The sequence below is a fragment of the Caretta caretta genome, chromosome 7 (assembly GCF_965140235.1).
Source record: "Caretta caretta isolate rCarCar2 chromosome 7, rCarCar1.hap1, whole genome shotgun sequence".
Taxonomy (NCBI): Eukaryota; Metazoa; Chordata; order Testudines; family Cheloniidae; genus Caretta; species Caretta caretta.
The window spans coordinates 27433743-27450313 of NC_134212.1; the positions used below are offsets into that span (position 1 = coordinate 27433743).

General features: G+C 39.9%; 1 protein-coding gene across 7 annotated transcripts in view; it reads right to left on the reverse strand.

Annotated features, from left to right (window-relative positions):
• CACNA2D3 (calcium voltage-gated channel auxiliary subunit alpha2delta 3) overlaps positions 1-16571 on the reverse strand; it is a 729133-nt gene that overhangs the window by 121172 nt on the left and 591390 nt on the right. For all 7 annotated transcript variants that reach the window (XR_007357538.2, XM_048857137.2, XM_075130333.1 and 4 more), the window contains 2 exons: positions 13617-13738; positions 13168-13248 (listed from right to left, as the gene is read on the reverse strand). Coding sequence is in view for 6 of the 7 variants with exons in the window: in XM_048857137.2 (XP_048713094.1) it covers positions 13168-13248; positions 13617-13738 (203 nt within the window). In the remaining variant the exon portion in view is untranslated. The remainder of the gene's footprint in view (positions 1-13167; positions 13249-13616; positions 13739-16571) is intronic.

Consider the following 16571-nt stretch of genomic DNA (forward strand, 5'->3'; position numbering starts at 1 on the left):
TAAAGCATGCTGGGACATGCAAGGGATTTACTAAGCATTACTACTGATTATAATGTTCAGTGGCTTACAAACTGGAGTAAAGATTAAGTAAATCACTGTCTTGACTGATGAGAAAAGCATATATTTTAGAAACTTAGAATCTTTGGATGGCGTTTCAGTGTAATGGCATGTTCATTTTCCCTTAAACACTACTACTAAGAGAGACTTTTTATAGATGAGGTTATTGCTTTAAAGCACTTTTCATGGTTGTAGTCACATTCAAAGTAGTGGCAGGTAAAACAGTGGGTAAGCTGAACAGTACACAATATTTTATGAACAATTAATAGATGCTTTATCCTATCTAATACTTTAACTTAATATACCATAGTGCAGTAGAATGGAGGAAATATTTGACTACGTGGGAGACATTTACAATATACTTCATTCCTAAAGGTAATTGGTACTTACAGAGTGTTAACCTGTTGAAGTTAATGGCTTAATTTACAAGGCTCATATTTGTAAAAGTTTGTGTTGGGACTTTTCATTTACAAAACTCCCAAAGCATATGCTTACAGGCACATCCACATGACACACTGGGTACACATTTTTAAAAATCTGGATCCAAGGCTTTTAAATGTCATTGACTGAGTCTACTGTACTAATTCTTAAACCACTACCAGTATCCTGAGATAACTGACTGAAGAACAGAATTTTTCACAAAGCTAATAATGGATAACTAAATACTAACAGGTAACCTGGAATATTCCCATATTGCAATACAGTCAAACCTCACTTACCTGAAGCCTGGTCAACCGAGAGTCTTAGATAGTTTTGGACAGTTGACATGTCCTCTGAGTTTGATTTCAATGTATAAGTCTTTCTGTGCTGATTTAGGCACAAGGACCTGAACATAGGAGTTTTAATACACATGTGACCAGCACCATAAAGACAGTCACTTTCAAAAGTGACTCATGATTTCGAGTGCCTCCATTTTTGAGTGTCCAACTTGTGACACCTGAAAGGGGCATGGTTTTCAGAGAGTGGGTGTTCACTAAAATCAGGCCCCTTTAAAGTGTCCCAAAAAACAGAGACACCCAAAATCATGGTGTGCTCCAGGCTTGAAACTTAAGCCTGAAACACAGCAGCTGCCACCTCCTTCTTAGCTGTTTATGACTGAGAGGATCTGGCTAACAGACCAATATCTACTAGGTGGGGTCATTCAATTTATCTAAGGGATTATATATTATTTAAATGACTTTCTTTAATTTTGAACCATTGTAATGACTTTGCATAAATGGTGAGCATGTGAAAATAGAAAGTTAGCAAAGAGGTGAGGTGAGGCTGGGAGGTCTATGAAAGAATCAAACAAAAACATGACCTGTCCATGAGTTCAAGTAGACTTGCCTACCTCTGGCTGACTACCAACACAAAGCATCAGGTTAGGATTAAAATATAGGAAGCAGTGATTTAGCACTGAAAGTAGAACTCTGAAGGTGACTGATTAGGAGATTGTACAGAAAAAGTAGTGACTAACAAAGGTTTGGAGATAAAATGATGGAGCATGTTTATGAGCTGATCTATTGAGATTTTAAAACAGTAGACTTTTGTACTTTATTTATTTATTGCATTTCCTCTATTCTAAGGTATTAAAAGATCCTCTTTGAAAAGTTAAATATTTGAAAGGGGAAATGCCCTTGTTCAGTTTTATATGGGATGATTTATTTAAAGCTGTGAAAACCGTATTATATGTTTGCATAATATAGTGTTGTGGTGAGACAGGGAATATTCAATGAAATTGTCAGAGAAAAGAGCTGTTGCTAGGCTACCTTTACCAGAAAATTAGTTTCATTCTCCTACTTTTAATTTAAAAATGGCTTGATACTTTTAAACTTTATATTGTAAGCAAGCAAATGTATATTCAAAAAAGCCCTGAAAATACTTTAAAACAATCTATAGTTTTAAAATAAATAAATTGCACTAATGGATTCCCTTAATTCTAGTAAGCCATTACAACATGTTCATTTACAAGAAATCTTTCACCTGAGAATTTATTTCTATCACCACCACTATATATCAGTGAATAAGTATTAAAAGGATATATAAACAAATAGCTGTCACAGTCAATATGACTTTTCCTTGTGCACTGCAGCATTGACACTATAGAATAAAGTTTCTAGTTTCTCAAAACTTTAGACTATTTTTATTCCCATGGCAAAGAATAGTGAGCAACCCAATACACATTGTGTCCTTGTGCTCTGACATCAACTACTATGGAATTAAATGCACCAGCTAAATGTGGCTTGTTATTATGTGATACTTGAATGACAGATTCCTTAGAACTTTAAATACCACATGCCTATAGACAGATAATATACTGTGTAAAGAAATTAATCAGAGTTACACTATGTACTCTTTTTAACTTCTGCCTCTTTGTAGTGGGAAAATAATTGCACCATCCAAAGGTTTGGGCCAGATTCTGTCATCCTCACTGAAGCTGAGTAGTAACTTGCTGCATGAATACTGTTATTGTTTTGAAAAGTTGTATTTGCGAAGTAAACAATTAATTAACATGTCCATGAGTGGCAGAATCCGGCCCTTAGGACAAGTGTAACGGGGTCCCTGCAGGGCCCTCCTGGCTCCTGCCAGGCTGAGAAAGTCACACAGAGACCTTGTTGCAGTGCTCACCTGGTGCCTTTATTTACAGGTTGTGTTCCCACCACCTTTCCACCATATACATAGTCCCTTTCTTACAGTCCACCAGCAGGAGAAAGGGGGCAAACTATCTCTCTCTGCTTCCCCTCACTGCCTTTCCTCTACTGCAGCTTCCCTCTTTCCAGCTCCTCCCCTGGCTTCCTTCCCCTGGGGCTTTTCTCCAGCCCCAGCCTGATGAGGCAGCAGCTGTTCCAGCTTCCCCAATCAGGGTCCTTTAATTGGAACTGGAGTGACAGAGAGTTGGCTGGGCAGTTTTCTGCTTAACACCCTGTGACAACAAGATACACAAGTCTTCTCTTTCACATATACAGTAAAACCTCTGGAGTTATGAACTGACCAGTCAACCACACACCTCATTTGGAAATGGAAGTACACAATCAGGCAGCAGCAGAGATACACACACAAAAAAGCAAATACAGTATAGTATTGTGTTAAACAAACTACTAAAAAAATAAAGGGAAAGCAGCATTTCTTCTGCATAGTAACGCTTCAAAGCTGTATTAAGTCAATGTTCAGTTGTAAACTTTTGAAAGAACCATAACGTTTTGTTCAGAGTTATGAACAACCTCCGTTCTGGAGCTATTCGTAACTCTGACGTTCTATTGTACCCCAAAAGGCTATAAAAACTGGCTGTCTCTGGGCCGTGTTCTTAAGGAAACAATTTGGCTTGCTATGTAGAGGGAAAACAAAAACCTCAACCAAGAGTCTTGTGGCAGTGGAGCTGCAGTGGGGCTCCCCCACTTACTACTCCTTAATCTTGGTTTGTCCCCAACCTTGGTGCTGTGCTTGTGCAGCAATTGCTTCAGCACCCTCTATGTACCTCCAGCAGAAAGGGGGCATTACTGGACATACCTGGAGATACTTGGGTGTCTCTCCCCATTAATCACCATTTGCTGATAAGGAGTCGTAGTGGAGGTGCATACCTTGCTTGAACGGTAGATTTTGGAGAGCAGAGTTTCCTTCTCGTCTCCTGATTACATTAGGCTAGGAGAAATCTTCAGACCAAAAGGCTCTTTTATTCAGCTCTATTTTGGAACTGGGCCCACACAGGTTTGGGGGAACATAACCCACCTTTAGTTAACTTGGAGTTTCAGTTAATTGGACGTACCTTAATCAGGGCTTGCTTGTATTCAGAGACTAAAATTTTTACCTGATAAGTAAGAGTTCTGATGCTTTTAAAATGTGTTTGTGAAGATGTTGCCCTGACTTAGAACAGTAATGTAGGGATCGCAGGAAGTTCTGTCTGCACGCAGTGACCATATATAGTGCTTTGCATGTAATAAGGTGATTAATGTTGACATTCAAATATAAATATCCAATAGCAAAAAAGTTTCTATTTAAAAATTATTTAAAAGTTTCCTCAACAGGAAATAATCAAATTAAACAACAGAACAAAGCTACTAGCTATTTGCCCCATTAGACCCTCCTTCCTGACCTCACCACCCTTTAGTAGTATGCAAAACAAGACGTATACAATTCCACATTTTCACCAATAGGTGGCACTAGTGCTTTCTACTTTTATTAGAACAGACAAGGAGCCCTCAGTTACCTCAGGGGAAACAAACCCTGTTGTACTTAAAAGTGAGTTCATCTAATAACTATAAACTATTCTTCTACTACAATGACAGGTTTCAGAGTAGCAGCCGTGTAAGTCTGTATTCACAAAAAGAAAAGGAGTACTTGTGGCACCTTAGATACTAACAAATTTATTTGAGCATAAGCTTTCGTGAGCTACAACTCACTTTCATCGGATGCATTCAGTGGAAAATACAGTGGGGGAGATTAATATACATAGAGAGCATGAAACAATGGGTGTTACCGTACACACTGTAAGGAGAGTGATCACTTAAGGTGAGCTATTACCAGCAGGAGAGTGGGGGGGGGGAACCTTTTGTAGTGATAATCAAGGTGGGCCATTTCCAGCAGTTGACAAGAACGTCTGAGGAACAGTGGGGGAGGGGGAACAAACATGTCACTAGCTGGGTGTCTGGCTATGTAGACTCCCTCCTCAGGCTTTACGCTACCAGCACTCCCAGCTATCAAGACACCATTGACCTCCTGAGGAAACTACAATCCATCGGTGATCTTCCTGAAAACACCATCCTGGCCGCTATGGATGTAGAAGCCCTCTACACCAACATTCCACACAAAGATGGACTACAAGCCGTCAGGAACAATATCCCCGATAATGTCACGGCAAACCCGGTGGCTGAACTTTGTGACTTTGTCCTCACCCATAACTATTTCACATTTGGGGACAAAGTATACCTTCAAATCAGTGGCACTGCTATGGGTACCCGCATGGCCCCACAGTATGCCAACATTTTTATGGCTGACTTAGAATAACGCTTCCTCAGCTCTCGTCCCCTAATGCCCCTACTCTACTTGCACTACATTGATGACATCATCATCTGGACCCCTGGAAAAGTAGCCCTTCAGGAATTCCACAATGATTTCAACAATTTCCATCCCACCATCAACCTCAGCCTGGACCAGTCCACACAAGAGATCCACTTCCTGGACACTATGGTGCTAATATGCGATGGTCACATAAACACCACCCTATACCGGAAACCTACTGACCGCTATGCTTACCTACATGCCTCCAGCTTTCATCCAGACCACACCACACGATCCATTGTCTACAGCCAAGCTCTACGATACAACCGCATTTGCTCCAACCCCTCAGACAGAGACAAACACCTACAAGATCTCTATCAAGCATTCTTACAACTACAATACCCACCTGCGGAAGTGAAGAAGTACCCAAGAGTCACCTACTACAGGACAGGCCCAACAAAGAAAATAACAGAACGTCACTAGCCATCACCTTCAGCCCCCAACTAAAACCTCTCCAACGCATCATCAAGGATCTACAACCTATCCTGAAGGAGGACCCATCACTCTCACAGATCTTGGAAGACAGGCCAGTCCTTGCTTACAGACAGCCCCCCAACCTGAAGCAAATACTCACCAGCAACCACACACCACACAACAGAACCACTAACCCAGGAACTTATCCTTGCAACAAAGCCCGTTGCCAACTGTGTCCACATATCTATTCAGGGGACACCATCATAGGGCCTAATCACATCAGCCACACCATCAGAGGCTCGTTCACCTGCACATCTACCAATGTGATATATACCATCATGTGCCAGCAATGCCCCTCTGCCATGTACATTGCCAAACTGGACAGTCTCTACGTAAAAGAATAAATGGACACAAATCAGACGTCAAGAATTATAACATTCAAAAACCAGTCGGAGAACACTTCAATCTCTTTGGTCACTCGATTACAGACCTAAAAGTGGCAATTCGTCAACAAAAAAACTTCAAAGCAGACTCCAACGAGAGACTGCTGAATTGGAATTAATTTGCAAACTGGATACAATTAACTTAGGCTTGAATAGAGACTGGGAGTGGATGGGTCATTACACAAAATAAAACTATTTCCCCGTGTTTATTCCCCCACCCCCCACTGTTCCTCAGACGTTCTTGTCACCTGCTGGAAATGGCCCACCTTGATTATCACTACAAAAGGTTCCCCCCACCCCCACTCTCCTACTGGTAATAGCTCACCTTAAGTGATCACTCTCCTTACAGTGTGTATGGTAACACCCATTGTTTCATGTTCTCTATGTATATAAATCTCCCCACTGTATTTTCCACTGAATGTATCCGATGAAGTGAGCAGTAGTTCACGAAAGCTTATGCTCAAATAAATTTGTTAGTCTCTAAGGTGCCACAAGTCCTCCTTTTCTTCTACTGTAATCTTTGCTTTCTGAAATGAACATAGTAATGACATTCAGATTAGATTTTCAAAGCAGCAGCATCTTTATATATAATTACTATTTAAACTCACTTAGAAAGGTCTTCTTCCAATGACAGCATCAGTATTTATTAAAATGCAATACAGAGATACTCAATAATCATACCTAGTATTTAAAATATCTCATATTAGCAAGGTGTCATGTCGCTTTTGCATCCTGCGACATTAGACATGCAGACACATTTAACAGTCCCTTTGTTAATGTTTATTCTCGTACTCCTCTCTACAAAGCAACTAGGACTAGATAGGTTCATAAATTAGTTGAGAGATTTTAGATTGTACCTGATCTCACCCAATAAAGGAAAAATAAGAGAATTTCTCTACTTGTATCCCAGAAGCCTAAGAGGATGGAGAATAGACTAAACCTTGGGTTTGACATGCCTCAAGATTCTGGCCAGCTCTGCTCAGTCCTTCATCTTTCTGAGAGAGATGCACTGAGCACTATGCAGTTTACTGCTTGCTTATGGGTCTTTTGGCTGATGCTTTAAAATCCAAGGCACTGTATTGTCTGTGGTGACACTAAAGAATCCCTTGACAATTTTTTTTGTAAGTCAGATATTTGCTTAATGTTCTTGATCAAAATTCTCCCCTGTATAATTGTTTTGCAATGTGATGTGTATCTGTTAACGGCTGTCCTCCATTTCAAATGTGGCTAGATTTCAGTGGTGCAGTTTTGCATATTGGTTGTGAAGTGTTTGGGGACCATTCAGAATGAAAGGTGCTACATAATGTAAAGACTAGTCTATACCGTAGCATTTGGACCACAACCTGTACACAGGGGTGGGGTGAATGAAGGGGGCAAATCAGAATTCCTTCAGTGTCCCTAGGGAGGTGGCCTGTGGAGTGGGGGCTGTGCCAAACACCCTTGAAAAGGAGCACGCTCTGTAATGTTTCAGCTCTGATGGCCCTGTCTTCATTCCTCCCCACCACCCCCATTTTGACTCCCTTTGACGAGTTGGGCACCAATAATGATACTAGATCTTCTTTTCCCTTGTATTTAGGGAGGCAAAGGACTGGGCCTTCTTACTCCTTATGAGCAACTGGTCTGGGCCAACCGTTACTGCATTATCACTGCTTTCCATTTCTAAATGTCGAAGAACACTAAAGGCACCCCTCTGTCAAAGGGCCAACATATAGAATCTACTGCCAATCACTTTGAAATTTAACCACAGCAGAGAATAATACAAGAATACAATGGTCCAATTTGTGTTAGTTCACCATAAGATCACATTGTTGCTGCCTTTCACACAAGCTGCAGAAGAGAAGCTCAGTCCTAACCTGTGTCATTCCTAATTAGCTGCGTTGCCACCAAAAATAAAATTCCCATCCAAAGTACCCTGATCTTACTAGAATAAAAACAACAACAAAACCCCGCAGGTTGACCTTGCAGCACGAGCAATTTAAAAAATATACTTTTTAAATGTAAATTCGATATAGAAATCACTGAGGGAACATAATGCGGAACACTAAGACATCTCTCTTGTGAACATAACTGCATTTTAACTACACACCATATACACATTTTTCAGGCTTATTATCCATATCTCTGCAGCAAATAAATTAAGCTTTCAGATTGTACACAAACACAATAAATATATTTGTGTATATTTATAGATACACATACAGACATGCCTAACTCAAATCTGCATTTATTTAAGTTGATAAAGTCCTAGTTTTCTAGCTGGAGTGAGAGGAATTTAAAAAGCATCTCATGCTTTTCTCCAGCATTCTCACTTTGGACTGACAGAGGGGGTACAGATGGTAAAGCAGCAGCAGGACTCAAATTCTGTGTGGCAGTGTTGCCAACCATTCTAACTCTACAAACTCATTGATTTTGAAGATCTCCTGCCATTATTATTGGATTATGCTTCCTCCATTTGTAATAAGCATTTCTGTTAGCACAGAACTAGGTAAGTTAGCATAGATAAGGGGCCTATTATCAGTGATGCTCTTCTACAAAAGAGGAAAACAAAAAGAGAAAGAAATACAAAGAAAACAAAGAGGATTGGATAGAGAGTAGCAGGAATTTTGTTTCTCCCCCATGGTTAGATATAAATGAGGCTCCTCTTTAATATTCATATATTTTTTGTTTATAAAAAAGACTTACTATTTTAGGGTGTTCTGCAAAGAAAAATGTTCTGGTGTAGTTTTATTTTCAGCCAATACCTCTGTGGTGAAGACAGTGATTTTATGCCAAAGGAGTATCTCAGTTGCTAGTGTGCTGTAATCTATTGACTTAATAGGAATCAGGAATATTTATTTCATAAAATAGAAAGTGTGGTTTTGGCAGAATTTAGATTTTACATATAAATTCTTTTGAAAATATTACCATAAATGACTTAGGAGCCCAAGTCCCATTTTCAAAAGTGACTTGGAACCTGACTTAGGACCAGATTTTTAAAGGTATTTAGGCATTGCTCTGCTCAGCGCAGCAACACCAAGCTGATTTCGGAGTCAAAGTCTCATTGAAAGTCAATGGGACTTAGGAACCTAAGTCACTTTTGAAAATGAAATGAAATTAAAACAGTCAGATAGGGGTTGCAGCACTGTCATACCACTGCCTAAATGCCTTTACAAATCTGGATCGTAGGCACTTAGGAGTTTAAGTCTCACAGGTGCTTTTGAACATATTACTCATAATCCTTTGCAAATCCCTAAGTAAGTTGTACAGTGAAACCAGAACTTCTAATTGCCCACCACTTCTCCACTTCCCACCTTTTTATTTTTACAATAAGTAGAATACCTTAGTTCAGTGAGATCTAAAAAGTTGTACTGTAACTTGTTCCATGGAAAAAATGGAATTGATAATGCCCATTTATGCTCTGCAGCTGAAGTATAAATAGAATAATGCATATAATTGTTGTCTCTCTGAACATCTGTTACTGTCTGATGGCTACCTCTAAGCGAAGTAGTTGCTGAAGATGCAGGGAAAAACTGAGTGAGTGAGTGAGTGAGTGAGTGAGTGGGTGAGTGAGTGACTGAAGCAGGAAGAATTGATCTTATACAATCTAGTGGCCAGATTTTTTAAAGCATACAAAATTGGTGGCAGATTTTTCTAAAAGAGCTCAGCTCCTATATAGGCACCTAAATGCAGTGGCCAGATTTTCAAAACATCTCAGCGCCCAGCAGCTCCCACTGAAAACAATCAGGTACTGAACACTTTTGAAGACTAGGTCTTTAATGTAGGTGCCTAGATGGAAACCTGTTGGGTGCACAGTTATTTTGAAAATCTGGAACTAGAATTATTTCCCTGTTCAAATTGCCAGTTCAAATGCAGAACAGAGAAAAGGGAACCAAACTCAGATCTCTTGGCTGTTTCATGGCCTACATAAAACTATTGTTACATGATTTGTTGAAAAGGGATTAAAGGTGGTTATGTGTGACATATCCCCAAAGCAAATCCTAAAGTGCAAGAAATGTCATGATATAGGACACCTGTTAATTATGCCCTTAAGCCCACCCAGCACATTTGCACTGATGGAGATAGACTTTGGACTTTGATAAGGAACTTCATTTTGTCTCCAACTAATAAAGGAACACATTATACATAACATATCAGTATCCCTCATAGTACAATGAAAATCCGTAGTTATATCTGCAGCAACATTAACCATTATCCACGTTGACATTTTTGCACAAATTAATTGTTCTCGTATGTTTTTATAAGAGAATGATGAATTTATAATTAAGATTTTCTGTTATGCTGTGAGGGAGAACAATGGTTTGTGTATCTTCTCATCAACTGGGGGCAGAAGGGCACTTTTCCTGTGACCTTGTGGAATCTGTTTTATCAGTGGGGATATGCTGAGCTTTAGAGAATAGTTGATAGGTGTCCCATTATTTGGCATATCCTTATTTTTCAGGGATTTGCGTGCTGGGGATAAGACTCATTTAACCAGCTTGAATCCCACTTAAACTATTTTTTGTTTGTTTATGGAATTTCCTGACTTACCTTAATATGATAAATATAGAGTGGTTTGAGGTAGTATGCCCCCCTAACTTTCCCTCCAGTGGGACAGGAAAGAGAGCCAAAGGCATAGAGAGGGGCACGGCGGGCTAATTGTGTGTGTGTATGTGTGTGTGTGTGTGTGTGTGTGAGAGACAGAGAAAAAGAGACAGAGAGAGAGAGAGAGAGAGAAGTGGAGGGAAATTAGTTTTATTTCTACCCTCCCCAACTCCAGCTCAATGGTTCCTGCATTCCTGTGGTGAGGTCAGCTTGTGTATGGCCACATCTGCTCTGCTGGGCCAGCCACAATTCCTCAGGGTGGAAGAGCCTCCATGAAGGCTGCAGAGTATAAAACAGAGGCCAGAAAGCACCCTAACACTGGATTTCAAAAGTTCTCTCACTTGGGAACCCCAGATGCTGCTCTTTGACTGAGATGAGGTTCACAGCATAGACAGCAGCCCTCTTCCCAACAACAATATATTTCTTCAGTTCCATTGGAAACAAGAACCAAGAGGTGACCATCTTGCCAAGGGGCAACCTCACTTTGACATAACAAGTATAGCTCTCAAACAGACTGCATATCAGTTGAATAGACTCCCAGTTGGTGGGGAGAGAAAGAAGGAAGAGATCCCCATCAAAAATTAAAATCTCAGCTCTTAAAAACATTGATGTTTATATTTGTGTGCACTTAACAGCACTTAATGCCTTATACGCCTTCCTTAGAAGGCAGTCAAATACCAGCCACCCCATTTTACAAAGGAGGTAATCGAAAGTATGCATAAGTCACTTCTAGCAGAGCTGGGAACAGAGCCCAGATCTTTAATATGACAATCACAACCTCTCAACTCAGCCACACCGCCTCTAAGAAAGAACCTGCCAAATTTACGTGCTTGGGTACACGCTGGTTGTAACCACTAGACCACACTCCTCTTCCAAAGATTGGAATAAAACACTGTGTTTTGCTGTGTTGCCCACTGGCAAAATGAGTGTTGTTTTCCCCTTTGGAGGCTGCTCCACAGAAAAGCAGAAGTTACTTCAGACACTTAAGTGATAGAGACTTGGGCTTGGGATATGAAGAAGCTGGATTCAAATGCTGCTAATGACCCATGCAGTGGACTTAGAATTCCTGTTTTCCAAGTTTTTTTTTTTTTAAAGAAACTGGTGTATTTAATTGATAGTGTGAAAATACTGTTAAAACAGGATTTATAGTGGAAAACCATTTAAGCTGGCAATAATGGTGCAACATACAACAAAGTACAGGTGTTCCAATTTCCATCAATTTTCCACACACTGATGTCCCACACTGGCAGATTTGAAGCTTGAGAAATATAGCAGCAGAAGTGGTCTAGTGAATGGGGGTCAGGTTCTAGTAGGCAGCCTGTGCTTTCAGAAATGGTAGCCATCTTTACAAGAAACACCTCCTCAGTTAGTAAAGTAGTGGTCACCTTTATTGAGTGTATTAGTAGTATCTATCCCATCGGATAGTATCAGATCTTTTGTAAATGACGGGAAATAGTGGCCATTTGAGAAAAGGAATATTATGAGTAGAATGGTAAAGATAGGAAAAAACAATTGTTGATAACTTTGCTTACTTACAACCTAATTTCTTGAATTGTAGATTAGAAGGTGGCTGGCAATGAAGTTTAACGATATTGAATGTGTGAATGGTAACATACCAGGCATTTGTTAGTAAAAGACTTCTGAAAAATTTCAGATACTGGAAAGAAAATTCCAAAAGAACCAATTTTTAAATTAATTTGAACTCTAACCAAATAAGAAAAGCACTGAAAAGCACAGGTAAGGGCCTGTAGGAGTGGGAGAATGCTTGTGGGGAGGCAGAATTCCTCACCTATATTCACAGATTTTAAGGACCAAAGGAACCATTATGATGGTCACCCATTCTGACCTCCAGCATAACATCAGCCAAGGGACCTGAATTAATTCCTGCTTCACTTCCAATAACTGTGGCTGAACTAAAGCTTATCTTTCAAAAGAAAAACATCCAAACTCGATTTTAAAATTTCCAGTAATGGAGAATCCATGACAACCTTTGGAAAGTTTTTCCAATAGTTAATTGCCCTCACTGTTAAAAATTTGTGCCTTATTTCTAGTCTGAATTTGTCTGACTTCAGCTTTCAGCCATTCGATCTTGTTAGACCATTGTTTGGTAGACTGAAGAGCCCTCTATTACCAAATTTCTGCTCCCCATGTAGGTACTTCTAGATAGTGATCAAGTCACTCCTTAACCTTCTCTTTGATAAACTGAATAGACTGAGTTCCTTAAGTCTTGCACTATTGGGAGTGTTTTCCAAATTCTGAAGAATGTGTTGAATCGTATTATATTTGAGAGATTTTTGTTACATTTGTTTTTCCTTAAGGAAACTCATTCTGGTTTATAATTGTGAAGATTTGCTCCTATGAGTACTGAATAATCTTTGCTGATTACTGCTGTGTTATTACTGCTATGTCAACCTAGCAGTTTACAGGGGGGACTTGGGTGCCCAACGAACACAGACTCAAGCTCTTAGGGAGAGGAGGCCTGCAAAGACCTAGGCTTTAGGGCATTCAATTGCACTTGAGATGTTTTCTTTCAAATTGTTTTTTCTGCATGTAATTTCCACTAAGTCAGACAGTCTGAAAAGGTAAGGAATTCACACACTGCTTTCATATAGACATACATATAAACAAACAATTTTACCTGCAACCACTGGAGATTTTCTGTCATCTAAAAGTTGAATGGCAGTACTAGCTGTCACCACATTGCTTTTGTTTGCTGTTTCTTCAAGGTGTAAAAAAAAAAAAAAAGCTATTAAAATCAAAACATATTGCAGTGTAAGCAAGATCAGCTGTAGATTTTTAGTTTGAAAAAAATACCAAATCTTCATATGAATTTAATGCTCAGGAAAAGTGCTGGTTTGACATTCAATTACAGCCCCTATTTATCCACAAACCTGGTACAGCACAGGCAGTGACACTGCAAGTTTCCCCACCGTGCCTAATTACAGGATTTGTGAACCTGGTGAAAATTTCAGTGCAGATTTCAGAAGATGAAACTCAGTTCAATACCCTCTCCAGAATATAACAACGTATGTTGGCTCTTCCCAATGTTTACATGCTTCAGTATTTAAATATGACAAAATTACAGACCTCTACTAAATGGGATTGAATAGACAAAGCTGCCTGGTAGCTGCTCAGCGGCTCTTCTGTACCAGAGTGGAAAATGATCAGCATTAAAAATATTCTCTTTATCTTCAGCTGTCAGGAAGTCTCTTGAAACAGAAGAAAGAAGAAAATATTTGCTGCTTTTTGTATATCACCAAAACATTTCAAGCTTGACAATCAAAACAAAACAACATCTTTAGTCTTTGGGAAAGAAAATGTGGGTTCTTTTCTATATCATTTGTGCAGTAAAAGAATTCAATATATCACTGAATAATTCTTGATATACTTGAAGTATCTTCTCAGAGAACAAATTTGGTAGCAACCCTGCTGTGTACAAGCTGAGAAGGGTGGGAAAAGGGGTAAAAAACTCAGCCAAAATCAAGTAGTACTTTGGAAAATTGTACTACTGTAGAAATTTAAAAAGATGCCTTTCTTTCTAGCAACTTGTTCAAATAATGTTTTACTTTTTAAACTAGCTGTGTGTGGTGGAAGAGGTGTTGTAACGAGTGAGGGCAACTGTTTCAAGCAATCCAAGTTCAAGTCTTGAGTTAGGCCAACATGATTAATAACTGTTCTTCCCAAGAAGATATAGTGGGAGGGGTGAATAATGAACTTAGCTATATTCTTCCCCAAAACAGGATGTCAGGGAAAGGTGCCTGAGGTAGAAGGGAGGGGTCATATGAGGAAAAAATGCAACTATCTTCTCCATGCTCATTGCTTTCCGTGTGCTGGATGAGGACACTAGCAGCACAAGCTGCAAGTCCACTGATTCCGGCTAACATATCTTCCACCAAACAACAATATTGTGTATTCAGATTAAATACCTTGCAAATATCCTTAGTTATCATAAGTATAAGTACCAGATTACCTTGCACAAAACACATACATGTTTACCTGACATTTGCAATACACAGAGCCTCTTGCAGTAAGCTTCACCAACTAGAGAAAGTTTATTTTAAGAGAGTTCCATTTTAAGCAACACATGCTTCCAAAAATTGCTGCGTAACATTTTCTGGCACTGAAATCAGTATGTTCCACACATATTTGCACTTGCATATTGCAATTCCTTAGAAATAGGTCCTTAAAGATAAATCCTGGGTAAAGATGTCGTAGGGAGATCAAAATGAATACCTTCTTTCTTAAAACCTTTTCACACACCAATGATCCAGCTTTTTAAGTGATTTCCACTGTTGTCTTTGCAGTTTAATGGTGAGGAATATTTAACCATAAGAGAAGACAAGTATCTCTTCCTACACAATGCTGAACATTGCTCTAATGTTGATTTTCACAGAATTACATTAAATATTATTGGCTCTCATAAAAGGACTGACATTGATTGCAGATGCTGATTGAAGCATAAAAAACAGTTATACTGTCAACATGATTTCTAAATAATATGACACGTATTCAAATCGGTAAAAATTAAGGGCATTTTCCTGCTGCTGCTGAAGTCAACAGGAGTTTTGCCATGGACTTCAGAGGGAACAGGACTGGACTCTAAGTAAATACAAATGTATGTCAAAGTTATGGACTGAGGGTTTTTTTTTTCATCACTGTGGTTATTGTACAGGATTAGAATAGAACTATATGAGTAGATAGCTAGAAAGTTGACTTTTACTAGATAATTCTGTGTGGTTTTACTTGATAAAATCTAAGCTCTAAAACACCAACTTCTGTCTCATGCTAACTGTGGGAATTAATCTATTGTGTACAGCTAACCTCTCAAGTTTCTGTCTGAATTTATCTCTCTCTCTTATATGTACATGGTGTAAACAGTACTATCATGTTGCTATAACATCTTTGCACTTATGCCCAGATCCCCAAAATAACTTAGGTGCCAACTCCTTGTTTAGATGCCCAAGTCCAAAATGTAGATGCTGAGATGCTCAAAATACCTACTAAGCTGCTGCCTAACCCTGGAGATGCTTGAAATCCCTTAGGACCTAAATTTCCACTGTTTAAGTCCTTGAGGGGCCTACATTTCTGCCTCTGGGCATATGCACTGTTGCCTCAGTCCTGGCCAGTACCTATCTTATGCCGAAGGTCCAGCAAAGATCCTCAGACCAGGTAAAACTAGACATTGTCCCACTTTGCTTGCCTGGAGAGCCCAATCCAGTAGGTATGCTCAGAGCACGCCTAACTACACACAAAACAGCTAGGGAGGAAAAGAGAACTCCTTTATAAGCACTAGCCCAGTTGTTAGGGAACTCACCCAGGACATGGAAGACCCCTGATAATGAGCAGGAATTTGAACATGGGTTTCCCACCTCTCAGCTGAGTGCCCTAACAACTGGACTATGGAGTCACTCACTCACTCTCTGGCCCACTCCAGAGAGGAGAGAATGAGAGAGAGCCACACCAGAATATCCCAAAGTCCAGTGAGCTAAATATTGTAAGAGAGACTGCTCCCTCTCCTCTTCACCTCTTCCTCCACCAGGCCATTTTGGGAACAGTTTGGATGTGCTGCCACCATTCTGGCAAGAAACAGTTTAGGTGACTGACTCTGGGACAGGGTTTATGGCTGTGGATCCCAAGCAGAGACAGGCACCTTCCCCCAGCCCAGACGTAGCACCTAACTCCTTGAGAGGGGCATGGCTTAGTACTTACCCCTCTTCTTGGCATGTGATATTGGGTATTTAAGGCAGCTCCCTGCCTAGTGTGCCAGCTTTGGTAAATCTATTTCTTAGGTGCCTAACACTCCCCATTCATTATATAGGAAGCCTGGGTGCCTAACCTAGGGTCTGTGGATTCCACTCGGTGACTAGGTGCTGCAACCTCAGTATTGCAACACCCTAAGTACCTTTATGGCTTTGGGCCTTGGGGCCTGATCCAACTTACACTAGTAAACGAAAGGACTCCCACTGACTTTAATATGTGTTGGACCCTTTTATGGCAGCTTTCTTCAAAGAATCTCATTGGGGATATATTATATTTCCCCAT